Source organism: Haliotis rufescens, unplaced genomic scaffold (assembly GCF_023055435.1).
Source record: "Haliotis rufescens isolate VD_foot unplaced genomic scaffold, xgHalRufe1.0.p SCAF_21, whole genome shotgun sequence".
In the NCBI taxonomy this organism is placed as follows: Eukaryota; Metazoa; Mollusca; class Gastropoda; order Lepetellida; family Haliotidae; genus Haliotis; species Haliotis rufescens.
In genome coordinates this window covers 10,733,560-10,752,058 of record NW_025963902.1, presented here as the reverse complement: position 1 = coordinate 10,752,058, position 18,499 = coordinate 10,733,560, and the positions used below count along the sequence as shown (strand labels likewise).

Genomic DNA, 18,499 nt, shown 5'->3' with positions numbered 1-18,499 from the left:
AGTTGAGTTGATTGGTTCCACTGTGTCATATGGCCCTGTGATGCAGGGGTAGCATTATGCAGATGGCTGTTTCAATGAATGCTTGTTCCACCCGTGACGAACACGTCTGGTTGTTGATGAAATATAGTGATAGCTAAATAGAGATTTTTTATTCATGCACCGATTGTCTTTAAATGTAATATTCAGTTATGTATGACTGTTTAATAATCTCATACCAACTTTGACTGGAGTAGATCCGATAGTTTTTCAGATATTGTAGTAAACGTTAGTACCTTATATTACCTTCCAGAATATATAGGACTAGCACCAGTTTCTACTGCTGAAGAAGGTGGTGCAAGATATCAACATATTTCATGCCACTGGTGTGCAGTGACATTTGTACATATATTATTTTGTGGAAATTTAAGACATGCAGGGACATTTGTACATATATTATTTTGTGGAAATTTAAGACATGCAGTGACATTTGTACATATATTATTTTGTGGAAATTTAAGACATGCAGGGACATTTGTACATATATTATTTTGTGGAAATTTAAGACATGCAGGGACATTTGTACATATATTATTTTGTGGAAATTTAAGACATGCAGAGACATTTGTACATATATTATTTTGTGGAAATTTAAGACATGCAGTGACATTTGTACATATATTATTTTGTGGAAATTTAAGACATGCAGGGACATTTGTACATATATTATTTTGTGGAAATTTAAGACATGCAGTGACATTTGTACATATATTATTTTGTGGAAATTTAAGACAAAACAAGAACATTTGCTTTCCGTCTTCGACAATTAACATTATTGACAATAACAATTCTGTTTCAGTAAGTCTAAACTTTATTTCATCACTATAGTTAGTGTAAGTTATTATCAATGACAACAATCTCATCGATAATCGTTACTATATCTTCCCATTGACTATAATTTGGATTATTGATCTTGTTAGCTAGCCCTAACATTAATACCAAAGTTTAATATAACCTGTCATTCTCATCCACGCTATCCCGAAAAAAAGACCCTCAAAAGAAACCACAACCTGAAACTTGTAGTCTTCAGGATACCTTTAGGATTGCATTAAAATACACGATTAACGGGCTTGTGCTATATTCTATAATTTCAGGGGTGGGAATTAATCAAGAAAGTATGAGTCCGAAAAGGGACAACATATAGCACCCCCCTCCCAATTTGAAATTCCACTAGCCCTTTGGTACCTCAACATCAAAACAAAACTGCTCCGGGTTAGCGCCAACTTCTATCCCTGAATTTCAAATATTGCCGACATTTTTTAAGTAATATTGTTCCATCGGCTAATTGAAACATATTAAAAGGCATACAAAGGTTGGTTGGTTTCTTGTTTAACGCCACACTCAGCAATATTCCAGCTATATGACGGTGGTCTGTAAACAATCAAGTCTATACCAGACAATGCAGTGATTGATATCATGAGCATCGATCCATGCAATTGGGATACGATGACATGCATCATCGATGTCAGCGAGTCTGACCACCCGATCCCGTTAGTCGCCATTTACAACAAGCATCGTCTAGAGGTGCGCGGTATACCCCGATATGGCTTTGCGCCCAATACGTATTGCGATAGTTTCAATATTGCAGCCATTTAAAAAAAGTATTACCTATCTGAATTTCTTGTTTAAATTCGTTGTTTCAAAGGCGATCGATGAAGCTGATGTCACGTTTGATTAGAGTTACGTCCCTTCTTACATAATAACGCGATATGCTACGAGATCTCGCCGTATCCATGGTAATAAAATGGCGGATCACGACTGGGAAGTCATGAGAAAAACTCGCCGTAAATCCGATGTGTGGCAGCATTTCGGGTTGAAAAGGCTTCAAATCGATCAAACAATCGAAAAAAATGTTGCCATTTGTAGAAAATGTGAATCGTTTGTGAAATACGCCGGCGGAACAACAAACTTAACCACACATCTTCGAAGACACCATCGGACTTTGGCAGGAAAGATAGGCCCATCAACAACAATGTTATCTCAAACTCGTATTGAAGAAACGAAATCGAATGCAAAATCAACAAAACAATCCCCATCTCAACCTACCAATCATGTAAGCTTCATCAGATTCAGATGAATATCACAAAGTTCTTGTGCAATGTGCATTTTCATTTGATTATTAATTGGATTGTTGTTTTAAATATTACTTCATTCATTATGTCATAAGTTATCAATTCAATTGACACACATAGACAATTATTACTCAGTTTGCATTTGACTAGTCACACAGAAATATATCATTTTGACTTTTGAGATGAGTTGGTGCTAAATAATAACACTTTCATTAGTTCATTCCTCTTGGAATACTCCATGATGATAATGTGTCTTTTCTAGTCAAAAAGAGAGTTTGTTTTTACCCAAATAATTAAACAAGTCTTAAAACAGAAGAATTTCTTTATTTTTTCTCAGAAGTTGAAAACATTTGGTTTGGGCAATATATTGTGGTACGTATCACAATACACGACTTTGTATCGCAATATATTGCAATACAGGTTCAAGGGGCAATACCCATCACTAGCATCGTCGCCTTTTACGGCAAGAATGCGTTGCTGAAGAACTATTGTACCCCGGAACTTCACAGGTCCATCTTCCCGAGGCAAGAGAGTTAACTGACTTTAAAAGTCCAGTTTCCCCCCTTGCCAAACTAGGCTGGAATTCCTGGGCTCAATCGTAGCGCCACCAGTGGCTATTACGAGTAATGTCCTTTCTATGCCTCTTCTATTGACCAATCAGATTCAACCTCTCGTATCACTTGCATTTGCTTCAAACAAAACAGTGGCGCCCACTCAAGACGATCTGATCTAAATTGTGATCAAACGAGTCTTACATTACGAAGTGCATCAAATCAAGTGAGCACCTTGATTAAAAACATGAAAAGATATAGAAAATATCTGTTGACAACAAGTTAGCAGCGGTGCACATGCTCTGCAAATCCTGCAGTCGACCGAAATATGCATGACACTTTACGAACCGGATTTCGATTTCAGTTCGCGATTTTCATTGGACTATGCATGGACTCGTTAGTCCAGCCAAAATGTAACTCCATAATACCAGCCTAGTTCGGCAAGGGTGGAAACTGGACTTTTATAGTCAGTTAACTCTCTTGCCTCGGGAAGATGTCACGGGTCAGGCATACAAAGGGTTGCTAGTTTCCGAGCATTATGGTACTCTGTACCACAATGCAAGTTTTTTTAATTAGGTATTTCTACAAAATGACACAGGAATTGATATACTAACCAGCATTTGTTAGGACCACACCTTTGACTAAAGATGACTATTTTGGTCCTAAGCAAATGTTGAGTAGCATATGTACATATTTGAAGGAGACCCATAGAATGATGTACTAAGCACCCAGGACGCTCTCAAAATTAGAAAAAGTGTCTCTTATTAGAATATAATTTTGGTGAAAGAGTCGAAAGATCGTAAATGTTATGGTTTCTGCTGACAGCCTGAAATGATACAAAAGAAGTCTGTGCGTATTATACACGACAGATATATTTTTCAAGGATTATATAGCCCGTAATTAAGGGTGCACATAACACACGAGTGCGTATTATACACGAATAAATGTACACGAATTGTGAACATTGATCAGTCGGAAGGGGGCTAAATGGGATTGTTCACTAGCCAATATATTGGGAAAAATCGCTGTGGGTGCTTATTAGAGCGGGGCGCTTATTATGTCGAATACGGTACTCTGAAAATGGCTTGTGAATGCTATTCTTAACAGAATAGCGACACATATATGTTCTCACTTCAAGCTTAATTGATACAAATTGCCACAAACTGAAACCAATCCGGGGTGAGCGAGTATGGTTTTACGCCACTTTTAACAATATTCCAGCAATATCACGGTGGGGGGCACCAGAAATGGGCTTCACACATTGTACCCATGTCAGGAATCGAACCCGGGTCTTCAGCGTGATGAGCGAACGCTTTAACCACCAGGCTATCCGACTGCCCCTCACTCACTGAAACCAATCATGTCAATGAAGCTAATGGATTTCACATAGTTAAACCCCAGTTGCATTCCAACTAGCGTAATCATGTCCTCTCACCTCTGTCCTTTGAGCCTCTTCCCCTGGCCTACGTGCCTGTTGTTGGTCCGTACCACCCCGAGCCCTTCCTCGTGCTCTGCCTCTAGCTCTACCCGACATCGCTGCAGCACTTTGGTAACACAATCCAGATTACTGTTCACTGAAAACATATGTGGTTGACATACAAAAAACTTCCTTCACCTATTCTGTCATGCATGATCATCCAACCAAAAAAAAGAGTAAAAAATATACAGATAAAAAATTCATATGACCAATGATTTTTTCATTTATCTACAGACATCATTTTTATTTATTCATATAACTTCATGCAAGTCTGCTTAATCTCGTGACAAGTTGTTTCAAGGGCTGTCAGGCTCATTATCGGTTTACAACAATACAAATTTTGTACAAGACTCGATTATTTACAGACCACCATCATATAGCTGGAATATTGCTGAGTGCAGCGCTAAACAAACATCCTGTGAACTGTGATATATAAGTTTGGAACAATGTGAAATGGAATTCATTGGGAATGTGATGTCAAGAAATCTGAGGGGACTATTATCTATATTGCACATTTGCCATATTGCTTTGCCTAAATAGATGTGTATGAGTGCCTTGCCCAGTAACTGAGAATTGTTATATACTTATCTTTGTTTTAATTATTAAATCTAGCTTTAAACTTCAGAGATTGTTGTGTGATTCTTGTAATTGTTATTTGTGGTATTAGCGGGAACCCCTGCCGTTTATACCACACGTAACAATATCCAAAGGGTTGCTTAGTTAATTTCAATCGTCAACACTCAACCTATTTCCTGAATTCTCACCTGTATGCTTATTACAAGCAATGGCAAGAAGTGAAGAACAAATGTTTGTTGTTTAACGCCGCATTCCAGCTAATGACGATGACATCATGAGCATCAATCCACACAATTGGGATATGATGACGTGTATCAACCAAGTCAGCACAGCCTGACCACCCTGATTGCGGCGTTAAACAACAAACAAACAAGACACTTGCATGTGCTCTTATCTGAGGTGTGTATACACAGTATGGCCAAATACCTGGCACTCTGATGATTATCACTTTGCAGTGTCAAGTAAGGTGTACGGAACCTTTAGAAGTCATTTTCACTCCTAATTAGCGTTTGGTGTAACATTTATTAAAGCAAATATTAAGGTAAGACTAAGAGTCTATATTTTGAACTTAGTGTGGGGCTGTGATCCATACTTGTATCAAGAAGTAAACAAAATTGTGATCCACCAATGCATCAGTGTATTGTCCCACTACTATTAATATGTTGACTAGCTTCATCACATGATGAATTTGAGCGGTAACAACACTTCAGTACTGAATATCCTCTTCACCTTGATGAAAATATTTACTTCTATTCAAGTGACAGGAACACCCAGTATCCTTGGTTCACAGATTTGCCATAATAAATTAACAATCTGCTTATTTAGAACATGTAGATGGCATGTTGCAAGTCTTGATATAAGAATGCTGGATCCACACACAGGATGCCGTTTATCAGAGAAGGCACAAGGAAACAAAGGATTTTTGCTTCATGGAAAGCTTTTGGGACTTTGTACGATGGTCGTTTGGTAATTGAGTTTGGCAACCCACTATATCGTGTCATTTTTTGGCTGTCAACATTCAATCTGGATACAGACTAATGTCAAAAACTCCAAAAAATATCATTGACATTTCATTTGGAAACTGTCATGAATTATTTTCATGAAGTTAGAGTAAACCGGGGTAATTTCGCCCACCCAAGTTATACTTTACAACCACCGCTCTCCCGGGTCAGCTACAGCATGTTTTCGTCGTTGGGGGAAGGTGAAGGTCATTAAGCCTATCACTTTCTGTAATGTGGAATTTGATTGGTCCATAGACGCCCACACCCATTGGAAGAGTGCAATATTACCGTAAACGGGGCAATTTCGCCCACCTCCGGGGTAAAATCGCCCACCTTCCTGGGGGAATTTCGTCCAACTATTTTATTAAAGGGTAATTTCGTACAGTATGTAATACACAACATAACATTTCATGTCATTGTCTTTTTTATCATAAACTGTTTTTTCTAATGACCAGAGTTGTTTATATATATATATTATTTTCTTTCAAATGAGATATCAAACAAACAACAAAGACGGATCCATTTCTGATGATAAAATTCATTTAATTAAAGAACTACTACTGGGAAGGGAATTTAAGAGACATGTCTCCTTTTTTGGTTATTTGTATGCAAAAATAGCAGTCATGAAACTATTGCGAGTGCAATTTTTGCGGAACATTCATACTCGCAAATCTCTCCAGATTTACAATATTCAACACATTACACGAATACAGAAGCAGAAAAACTTAAGTAATGTTCGAAACTGAAATACAGCTAGCGTGTGAGTGAATGAGTGTCGTTTTACGCTGCTCTTTGCAATAATTCATCAATATAACGGCGGGTGATATCAGAAATGGCCCTGACACATTGTACCCACGTGGGGTAAGTAACTCTTTCTCCACTAAATAATGTGTGAGTGAGTTAAACTTTTGAGTCACATCGGCAATATTTCAGCCATATCGTGACAATAAATACAATTAACTTACAGAAAAAGGGCTATGGATCGCAAGCCACTGAAGGTAGATCACCATACTGGGGACCATGGGGACTTACAGTACCTTTGCTACCTGCATGGACCCCAGCCGGATTTACATCACCCCTTCAAGTGCTGGTGATCACAACCCCACCGACGCTACTGTTAGATTTGCAAAGGTGACAGAAAAATGGTTTGTCATTTGATAAATCTTCCTGTGTAACTGTGTAGGGAAGGCAAGCAATGTGTGTCCACCTTGAGCATTTATCGCACTGAACCCAGGTGGTTTGCACTGAGTTGTTGATTGTGTTGGATGGATTTCGCCGTCTGCACACGGAACATACTGACTTTTTCTCCTTTTCCTGGCGTTCTTCTAACTTTCTCTTTCTGTCTTGAATCCTCTGCTCTTTCATCATGTTCTTCTTTTCCTTTTCTTCCTCTTGCTCCCTCTTCGATTGAATGACTTCATTACTGGTCAAAATGCAGCAAGAAGTAATTATTTTTTTGGTCTTTCTGGACTGGGGAGTAACAACAGGTGGCAGGAAGATTTCGTTAACAGCAGAGTTCCAAGATGATGTTTCAATCTCCTTGAATATTTTTGAACCGCCTGTTGCGAGTGATGGACTGTGTATCTAACACAGCTGTGACGTCTGCAGCATCCTTATCAAGAGTGGCAGAGGCCACAACCTCAGCATCGGAAGGAGCCTTCTCAACAACGTCCAACTCCAGTTCTAGCATCTCTTCAAGTGCAGAGTTACCAGGGCCTCAGGAGGTTCTGCAGCCTCTAGAGCAGAGGGGGGTACCAGGGCCTCAGGAGATACTGCAGCCTCTAAAGTAGAGGGGGGTACCAGGGCCTCAGGAGGCACTGCAGCCTGTAGAGCAGAGGGTGGTACTAGAGCAGCTGGAGCCTCGGGATCATCTAGAGTCGCCTGGGCTGCCTTGTATGACTGCGAGGGCATGAACGCTTCTGAAGGCAAAGCATCTTCATTAAACGGGAAAACACTGCACGCCCTGAACCCACTTGTGATGTTCCCATGGGTAAGTGCTGCATTATACACAGATCTAAATATGGCAGGCCAGGTAGCTTTGGATATGGTCTGTTCTGGGTTGTCGCTCATAAATATGGAGGCCATTTGATTATAGTTGCTCTTCACTGACCTAAAGACACTCCTGTCTAGTGGCTGAAGGTAGTAAGTGGTATGGGGAGGAAAGGCTAGTAGAGTTATATTCTCCTTAGAGGCTGCCTCTAGGAGACCCAGGGTCTCATGGCTGCAGTGACTGTCCAACAGCAGCAGCTGAGGTCTCTCCTCGCCGATGTTTGGCAGGAATACTTTCGTAAACCACTCCTGGGCAGTGACCACTACCGTGATGGATTCCCTGGAGTTGCTAGTTCTGTCAGGAACAGATTTGCTGCCTCTTTTAGCAATTATGGAGCTTGGGGTGTGTTCCATAATTATCCCCGTTTCGTCTAAATTCCAAATACGCTCTGGTTTATCCATGATATCCAGATTATCAAGTGTTTGGTTTAGAGTTTGAAAGTACTCTTCAACTATTGGCCGGTTCATCATTCTCACCCTACTCTGGCTGAGTTTTTCAGGGGGTCTTATTGATAGTTCAGGTTGACGTTTGTGGAAGCTTTCCCACCAATCTACACCAGGGATGCTTTCTTTAAAAGGCGTTTGAATTGTTAATCTTTTTACTATGCGGCATGTTTTAATTAACAATTGCTTTCTCGATATATCCCGAAACCCATTGCAGCAGCTTTGGAAACGTTATTCGCAATTTCATTTTCATTTTTTTCTGGGATTGCCGGGGGTCTGCCAAAGGTGGCACCAGACTACTCGCCCTTTAACGTGATCTCGTAAAGTAGATTTGGGGATGCCATACAGGGTAACAGCTTTGCCATAGTTTATTGTGCCAGATTTTAATCGCTGAAACGGCAGCTTCCAGTTTTATAATATCATGCTGCTTGTATACGCCCTTCTTGTAGGTTCGGGGCATCTACAAATTAGCAAAATATTTGTCAGGATTTCCTTTTGTCTTCATTAATCATTGCTATTTATGTGCAACTGATTAATGTTTATCACTATTTCATACTGTTTATTCTCATTTGATAACTTGTGAAGTCTATTTCTAAACAAAACTTAAGCTCATATTCGCATTATGTTTATTCAAATATCCTGTACAACAAGGACGGGGTAATTCCTTCCACTTTAAATTCCTGTGTAAAAGCTTATTTTTCAATTAAATTTATGTCAAATGTTACATTTTATTGAATTTTAAAACGAAAGTAACATGTTTAGAACTTTTAATATTTCCTTTCGGTCAGTGTTTTGGGTTGTTTACGACAGTTTCCTGACGTTGTCAAAAGCTGTCAAACCTCGGTTCCTGGCAATGGAGCGTCCCAGTGACGTCAGAATGTTGACCAATCACAATGAATGTTACAGTACTAGATAAAAATAACCAGTGACGTATTGGGAAAAAAACAGACTATTTATAGATTAGTCCCGAGTGAAGCGACGCCGTTTTTCTTCGGTTTTATAATATATTAGGTATGTAAATTGCGTTGGTGTGCGAAATTACCCCATTCTACCCTACATTTCTTTTGTTGTTCAGTATATTCAATGCACCAAATCCTTGAGAAGAAATTTAACATGACAAAGCCCCTTCAATCTCACAGTACAGTACACTGGTCATATTTACTGAGAAAGGGCCCTTGAAAAAAATTATAGTGGTCCAGAGGACTCCTAGTCTAGTAGGTCCAGGTAAAACCCTGGATAATATAGTTACTATAGAAGTCTATTGGGAAACATTTGCTTTTGTGTATAAATATTATATTTATAGTTCCATATTGCTTCACAACAACACGTCTGTCAGGTCAAGATTAATCCTATAAACATGATTTCACACGATAACATGTCAAAGACTATCAACCATTAGTTGTCAAGTTAGACCGTTCAAAGCATGGACACACTAGAAAACAGTTGTCAAGACCAATATCAAGATATGTCCTCGCTGCACATGGCTTCACTGCGTTCAGTTCGGAAAGGGACGGTAACAGGTCAGGTCACTCGGAAGATTAATCCGCCAAACATTAAAAAGTCACCGTTAACCATTATATTACTTGAGATGACATCTCTCCCATCACACAATAAACGCACATTCGGTACTTCAACTTTTAAACACTGTGTCTTCGAGTTCCTGTTCGTGAACAGTGCAAGGCTACCTATATGCGTGGCGTCCATTTTTGTTTTTGATCGCTGTTTGCAAACAACGAACGATGCTGTTCATACCTTATTCTGCGTAATATAATAAACATGTGCCATCAAATAAACACTGCAAATGGTTTCATTTTAAATAAAAATCATTACCATTAGTCCACGCTTCTGTCTTCTTCCCTCGCAAATGACTGCTGAATTTTTCGCACGCGCTTGTCCCCGTCAACCAATGATAAGTGAGGCGCGTTTTGGCGCATCAGACCAAAACTGCAGTGATGACTTAAAAATTGGTACTAGCCTAGGTTGGGTAAGAGAGTGCCAAAATGGACGATCTTGTTCTGAATCGCTTTCTAAAATGGAAACCGAAAGTTGTACGAGAAATGTCTGACTCATTTTCTTAGAAGGCATCAAAACCGAAAGTTGTACGAGAGATATAATTGGTTCCAAGACAGCCATGCAATGATGAGAATTGTCACATGTAGATCTATAATATATATTGAGCTATAGAGGACGCACTATACATAATATTAAAATAATATCAAATATATAACAAATATTAAATTTAAATATTAAACTTATACATTCACATCTATCAGCGTAATACTACATGTATAGTATTCAATAGTATTCAGTATGATGTATCTGTAGAATTTGAGTAGTAAGTACAGTCTAAGGTGAGGTGACGGCCATAAAATTTCCGAGTGCCGTGATGGGTTTCGAACCACGGACCTTCTGATCAGAGGTCGGACGCCTTGTCCACATGACCAAAGAGGTTAACCCCGTCAGCAAACTGACAAGGTAAGGATGTCATCTGGGGGATGACTCCACGCCCTGCTTGTCAGTTAGATAAGGTAAGGTGATCAGAAAAGATAAGAAGACGTATTGCCAAAAATCATTTCAGATGCAATATTTCAATATTTAAATGACATAACATTATGATTCATACATGTATATGAAGAAAACATGTATAGTTTATAACTTCCATTGTCACAGGTAAAGCTTTGATATATATAAAATACAAAATAAAATCCAAATGGAGCCTAGAACAATGCTTAATTCCAGCAGCTGAGGCAATCTAGACTTGCCAAATCATTCTCCACTTGAGTTGAATAATTTATATAATTTATTCTTTAGTTTGTGTATTTGTTCTTCACGCCGAACTCAGGAATATTCCAGCTATATGGAGGCGGTCTGTAAATAATCGAGTCTGGACCAGACAATCCAGTGATTAATATCATGAGCATCGATCCACGCATTTGGGATCGATGACATGCATCAACTAAGTCAGCGATCCTGACCACCCGATCCCGTTAGTCGCCTTTTACGACGAGAATTGTCTATTATATTGAGCTTACTGCACATATAATAGCTTAATAAAGGCTCAATTTGAATTTTATTAAGTAAATATTAGTATTTCATTAACAAAGTCTTGGCCTGATCATGCTGATTGGGGGTTCTAACTTCTTCAAACACACGTGACAGCCGCATTCGTGACCAACTCGTGTTTTACGGAAAGGGGCGAGTGGTGACGAATGGTTACAGCCGATGCGCCAAGCACAAGAGTTGTTTCTTTTGACTGAGCCGGAACGGGCTTTTGTTGTCAATTGAGTATTTGCATCTCCGGCTGAAGATGTTGCTATACTGTCAGAAAATAAGGCCTTTTTTTGTGATGCTGGCGATAAATCATACTCAGACCTTAGTCTTTAAAACTGTAGTTCCATGTGATTTGTAAAACATGATTGGTTTTTTAAAGGAGGACCTCAGCTGACGTTTTCTCCAACTCTTGTCACGTGACCCTTCCTCATTGTGCGTCATCCCCATCGAATATGGTCTGAATCCCCACCCGTTCAATGAGCAATTGTACGATGGTATTTATGTCAACGTGTTAACTTTGCGTATCGGTATAAAATGTCCAACTTCAAGTCGATAGTCTGGTGGAATGCTATTCCGCCTGCCTGTGTACTGACAACCGCTAGCATGCATTTTACTGTAAAACCTGGGGTAGGGTGGGGTGGGGTCTGGGGTCTGAGGTGAGGTCTGGGGTGAGGTGGGGTCTGAGGTGGGGTGGGGTCTGGGGTCTGAGGTGAGGTCTGGGGTGGGGTGAGGTCGGGTCTGAGGTGAGGTGGGGGTCTGAGGTGAAGTGCATGGGGTCTAAGGTGAGGTGGGGTCTGGGGTGAGGTGGGGTCTGAGGTGAGGTGGGGTCGGAGGTGAGGTGGGGTCTAGGGTGAGGTGGGGTCTGAGGTGAGGTGAGGTAGGGTCTGAAGTGGGGTTTGAGGTGAGGTCTGGGTCTGGGGTATTCGGTTTGGGTCTTGGGCTGGGGTAAGGGCTGGGGTCTCTTGTATTATCAGATGAAATATGTAAACAAAACCCCCAAATTGTGTTGGAAGATCTGTCTGGACCCATTATGGCAGCAATCACAGATGCTGGTTTTTCTAGCAGACGACATTTTCATTTGCCAGCTTTGGAATATATGAGAAGGATTTTAAATTCTTTATTTTTACAAAAAAATTAGTAAAATCATTCATGGATAGTAGTGGTATAACTATGAAGTGTAATTTATCTAAATGGAAAATAATGTACTTTACATATAATGACGATAAACATTGATACATTGTGATATATTTATAACAATAATAAGCTAGAAAACTTATTAAGTTGCAGTCTTCATCAGAGTGTTAATTTATGATAAATATCTAGCTGTATATCCTACACAGCTATGTTTATATGTGCGTCACTAATCACGTCTTCATTCTCAGCTTCAGACAGAAAACATATGATGTGAAACCAAGACCCCAGCCCATAACCCCAGCCCAAGACCCCAGCCCATAACCCCAGCCCAAGACCCATGCCCATAACCCCAGCCCCACCCCCCGCGCCCAAGACCCCAGCCCATAACCCCAGCCCCACCCCAGGTTTTGGCACGGGTGGCCCAGTCGTCAAAGGCACCGCGATTTGCTGCGCAGAGTTGCGTCCCTTGGGCACACCAGAAACCTATGATTGTGGGTTCGAATCCCGGTTAGCCCCGATTATATTTCTAGGTTTGTGAGCACCGTGCTTGTGGGTTTCACCAAAGTAGTAAACGTCTGAGACCTGTATTACTACGGGCTTTCCTCCCACATTAAGCTGACACGCCGTGATATAACTGGAATACTGTTAAACGGCGCGTTAAACCCAACTCACTCACTCACTCAACACCCCAGATTTTACAGTATGCCGGATGTGCCGCTCGGAAGACAAACTGAAAAAAAAACCCATTCAACAACCAAGAGATAAAGGTTTAAGTGACAGGCATATTTATCATGTTTATGTGCTCTCTAGCCAAGATCTTCCCGAAGCAAGGGATCCGAAGATTAATGATTTTACAAGTCTAGAAACTAGACGTTTAAAGTCAGTAAACACCCTTGCCTCGGAAAGAGTGCTGTTCTCATCAAAATTATCTATATTTATATAGATTCTAATATGTTGAGATATGGTGAAAAAAACCTCTTTACAGAAGACTTTTAAATGGAAGTGAAAAGATCTGCACCTGTCTCATGCTTGAAGACGCCCTGAATGTTTCCATACGGAGAGATTGCTACAAACATTGTGTGTAAAAACTGCTGTGTTGTAGTGGTAAGAGTTGCAAATACTTGACACTAAAAGCCCGTTCAGGCTCAGTCAAAAGAAACAACCCTTGTGCTTTGTAACCATTCGTCACCACTCGCCCCTTTCCGTAAAACACGAGTTGGTCACGAATGCGGCTGTCACGTATGTTTGAAGAAGTTGGGACCCCCAATCAGGCTAAGGCTTTGTTAATGAAATACTAATATTTACTTAATAAAATTCAAATGTAGCCTTTCTCCAAGCCGTGACAAAAGACAGATACATGTGACTAGACGCGCCTATTGAAGATGTAGACTGCTTCGATGGCCTCATATATATTTCACACACATTTTGGAGACGAAGCCCCAGCCTCACTAGCGTCTTGCCACACCGTGTAGCTCTCTTGTTGAATATATATTTGTTTCTGTTTCAACTTTATATCTAAGTTTATTTCGGGAATTATATGTTATTTTAAAGACCGCCCCAATCATACCAAGGGTTTTCAATTTGAACTGATTGTTACTACAATGTTGACATCTGTTCCGCATTTTCTGAGCTGGGCTGAGGCACAGGAGTCCGTATCTAAAAATAGACGCCCTCATGCATATTCATGACCATCTCCACACGCGAGCCCGAAGGGCGAGATGGTCATGAATATGCATGAGGGCGTCTATTTTTAGATACGGACTCCTGTGGCTGAGGCGAGCATAGTGACCTCGTTATATCTCAACATTGTTGTGCAGTGTAACGTGGCTATAGCGCACGTCAAGATGTACACAATATATGTGTGGTATTTGAAGGAGGGAAAGAGATGAATTATGTACAAACTACTTTGTAATCCGTCAACTTCTAAGAAATGCCTGTCTCACAGTCCTAGAATAACATCTTGTCTCTGAAATGAACTATTTTACAGGAAGAAAACCTGTTAAATTATAGTTATAAGATATAATAAAAGGGAGACCAGAGACTCCAATTTCCTGATACTGTAGTAATCTAGACTTGCCAAATATTATAGACTTGGATGGGCTGCATTGGATATAGTTGTTTCATGGTTAGTCTGTCTTACAGACCCTGATACAAATATATATCAAATACAGCCCATGCAAGTCTATAATGTTTGGCAAGTCTAGATCACTGCAGTATCAGGAAAATGAAGAGAGTCACTGGGCTCCTTTTTATTATATTTTTATTAAGATAACTGAACAACTGTTTTTTATGTACGATATGTTCATTTCAGAGACTAGATGTTAGTCTATTTCATGGTCTGTTTGACAGACTATCACAGTCCCAGAACCATATATTATTTTCCCTTCCGCCCGACCGTTACTGTACATAATGCTTTATAACACTAAATGAAGCAAGTCTAGATTTCTTCAGGTTCTCTAATCCCCATCTTACTGGGGCTCCTTTTCAATATAAATGTAGTTTGATTTCTATCAACATTATATATTTTCAGAGAATACGTCATTATTCCCAAAAGAAACGGAGGCTATATATCGATAGTTGCCCTGTGTGTAAACAACTGCGCATGCGCACAATACATGATGATCTCTCTCGCCGGGTGCATATGATTTTGATAGTGTGACAGTGGAATCACATTAGCCCATAATCACCACACACGAATGGAGTTGATATTTGTTGATATTGCACACGACACCTTGTTATCAAATCCTCATCTCCAAGTTGAGTCAGAGTGAGTGAGTATGGTTTTACGCCGCTTTTAGCAATATTCCAGCAATATCACGGCGGGGGACACCACAAATGGCTTCACACATTGAACCCATGTCGGGAATCGAACCCGGGTCTTCGGCGTGACGAGCAAACGCTTTAACCACTAGCTAGGCTACCCCGACCGCCCCCAAGTGAAGTCAGAAGGCACACTTGAGACAGAGAAGCAAGATGCTAGCCTCTTTGTGACATATATCTTTTCAAATCCAATTATTGAGAAAATGATAATCTAAATATATCACTGAAATGCTGAGTTCATGGCCGAATATATATTGCTTCAACGGGATTCAAAAGATTCATAATTTTTTCATTACATATTAATTTTGACAAATGACGTTCTAAATGACTCGTTGAGCAAGTCTTAGTAAGAATGGCTGACTTTTAAGTTATAATATTAGCATATAATGGCCCATGTCATTAGCACGATCTCCGTTTCTCCTTCACCCTAGACTAACACTTAGTATATGAAAACAATAATTGTTATTTATTTTTTCAAATAACCTTTCCTCCTCTAGACTAGTCTTAGTTTAGTTTGATCTAGACGTTCCTATAATGATTTTAGTAAAACAAATTAAAATATCTATAAATGACGCAGGACTACCATCACTCGACCGCCGTCATACAGCTGGAACATTGCTGAGTGCGGCGTTAAACAACAAACCAACCAACCAACCAACCATCATTCGTGAACGCATTTGTGCTTTGCAGTCCAGTTTCCACTCAGTAAACTCTCTTGCCTCGGGAAGATGGACCACATGAAGCGAAATTCATTTCTTGACACAATGTTGCTGTCGACAACGTCAACTGTGCATCACGCATCAAGAGGTCAAAGGGCATGGTGTGGCTACCGACGTTCTGACAAATACGGCATAGCGTGAAGTGTGAAGTGTGGAATGGAGTTCGGATTGAAACTTGGAACGGAATTGGGAATGAGACACAATGGAATATACTCATCTAGCACTGATAATAGTGAGTGAGTGAATTGGGTTTAATGCCGCTTTTAACAGTAATCCAGTTAATTCGCGGCGTGTCAGCTTAATGTGGGGGAAAGTCCGAAGTGATGCAGGTCTCAGACGTTTACCACTTCGGTGAAACCCACGAACACGGTGCTGACAAACCTAGAAACATAATCGGGGCGAACCGGGATTCGAACTCACAATCATAGGTTTCTGGCGTGCCCAAGGGACGCAACTCTGCACAGCGAATCGCGGCGCCTTAGACGACTGGGCCACCCGTGCCCCGCACCGACAAACCCTGTTGTATAGACTTATTGATACAATAACGGAGTTGACAGTTCGCAAACAGCTCCCCCCACTGCGCTCAGTCCCACTGCTGTAGAGACTTGTACAAGTCTACTACGTAACATTTGCGATAATGGATAGACATAATCGATATAATTTTTACTGATAATAAACATGATAAATATCAAAACAGAACATGGTGTTCTGTTGTGCCTCATCAGATTATCATATGTCATTATAGGTTACGACCCGTGAAGATTCCGGGTTGAATAGGTCTTCAGCAACCCATGCTTGCCGTAAAAGGTAACTATGCTTGTCGTAAAAGGCGACTAACGGGATCGGGTGGTCAGGCTCGCTGACTTTGTTGATGCATGTCATCGATCCCAATTGCGTGGATCGATGCTCATGAGATTAATCACTGGATTGTCGTGTCCAGACTCAATTATTTACAGACCGCCGTCATATAGCTGGAATATTGCTGAGTGCGGCGTTAAACAACAAACCAACCAACCAACCAACCAACATTATAGGTTACTATTTCCTCGTATACCTTGCTCCAAGGCTCATTGAAAGAGTGAGTGAGTATGGTTTTACGCCGCTTTTAGCAATATTCCAGCGATACCACGGCGGGGGACACCAGAAATGGGCTTCTCACATTGTACCCATGTCGGGAATCGAACCCGTGTCTTCGGCGTGACGAGCGAACGCTTTAACCACAAGGCTACCCGACCGCCCTCTCTACTGAAAGAAATATCCAATATGTGTAGTAATTCTATCCTCCTAATAGGCAAGTCTAGCTATGTGGACAGTCTAAGGACTCCAGTCTCTTATAGGGACAACTTGTTCTTATTGTTTACATAATCTAGAACTTATGATTAAAAATAATAATTATTGCCTTAGAGACGTGTGCAAGTCTATTTCCTCGTCAACTGTAGGCATATGTCTCCTCGCCTCTCATCGTAGTCGTGCACCATGACCGTGGAATATATTTATTTTATGAAAAAATATTAATCTAGAAATGCATACAAAAGCAAGTCTAGCCAGCTCAAGCTAGCTCTATTCCACATAGGGAATTTTTTTATTTTTAGAGTCAAGAAGGATATTGTGTAATATAAGATTTCAGAGACTAAATGTTAGTCTACTCTCATCGGTGTGGGCATGGCTGAGGAATACGCTGAGACCGACGTCCCTTAGCTTATCAATCAACAGCTGTTTATAAACTGTCTTACCATATTAGATCGGTGACTTAATTTTTTGTAAATTGGGTATGCTCCATTTGTCTCATTCCAAATTCTATCCCGGAATTCCAAGCTAAACTCCATTCCAGTCTTTACACTCTGCCGGTAACTACACGAAGAGCATGAACTCCACGTGCACCGCATCACAAACGCCATCGCAATCTCAATAAAATCAGATCTTAGTTCTGATCTGATCTGAGGACATCCCATTACGGGTCACGTCAGACCGACCTTGCACGAACTTTCACCGACCAATGGAATGACCAATCAGAAGGGAGCTTCCTCGTGCTTTACGACACTAATTTCAAATTTGCGACTACGCTTCGAAATATATTTTGACAAATTCTCGATTACAAATTTGAAACCTGAACAAAAGAACATTCTGGAATGGCTAATAGATGTCTAGAATGTATCAATTCAGTCGTTAAACCCGTAACATTCGTTCGGAGTTAAGTTTTCGAGGCTGCATGATTAGAAATCACATTCCGACTGTCACTTCCATGATCTGGTAAGCGATGCTCTGATTGGTCGGATGAAAGGTCGGTCGGATGAAAGGTCGTTCTGACGTGACCCCTAATGGGATGTCCTCAGATGTTTGTTTAGCGGTAGCGAGAACTGAGGTCTGATTTTAATGAGATTGACGCCATCGCAGTCCCAGCTCCAGGTCACTGATTCAGATTCTTCACGAGAGTCAATAAAAGAGACATAAAATAAACCTAATTATTGAACCACTCGTATATATTAATGTATACTGATTCTGAACTGAATTCGGTTTCGGCGAAGTTGCACGCGTTTAAATTGTCACTGGTTTGAGGGATTGCCTGGTG

The 18,499-nt window shown here is 40.4% G+C and overlaps 1 protein-coding gene across 3 annotated transcripts in view; it reads right to left on the bottom strand.

Moving 5' to 3' along the window:
- Nucleotides 1-10,232, bottom strand: part of LOC124145747 (piwi-like protein 1) — a 51,389-nt gene extending 41,157 nt beyond the window's left edge. For 2 of the 3 annotated variants that reach the window (XM_046515643.2, XM_046515642.2), the window contains exons 1-2: nt 10,037-10,232; nt 4,095-4,233 (exon numbers count right to left, since the gene is read on the bottom strand). In XM_046515643.2, the coding sequence (XP_046371599.1) occupies nt 4,095-4,193 (99 nt within the window). In that variant the 5' untranslated portion in view covers nt 4,194-4,233; nt 10,037-10,232. Of the gene's footprint in view, nt 1-4,094; nt 4,234-9,826; nt 9,849-10,036 lie in introns of those variants that run through there. The other variant, XM_046515644.2, reaches the window with a different exon arrangement.
- Between the last annotated feature and the right edge of the window lie 8,267 nt (nt 10,233-18,499).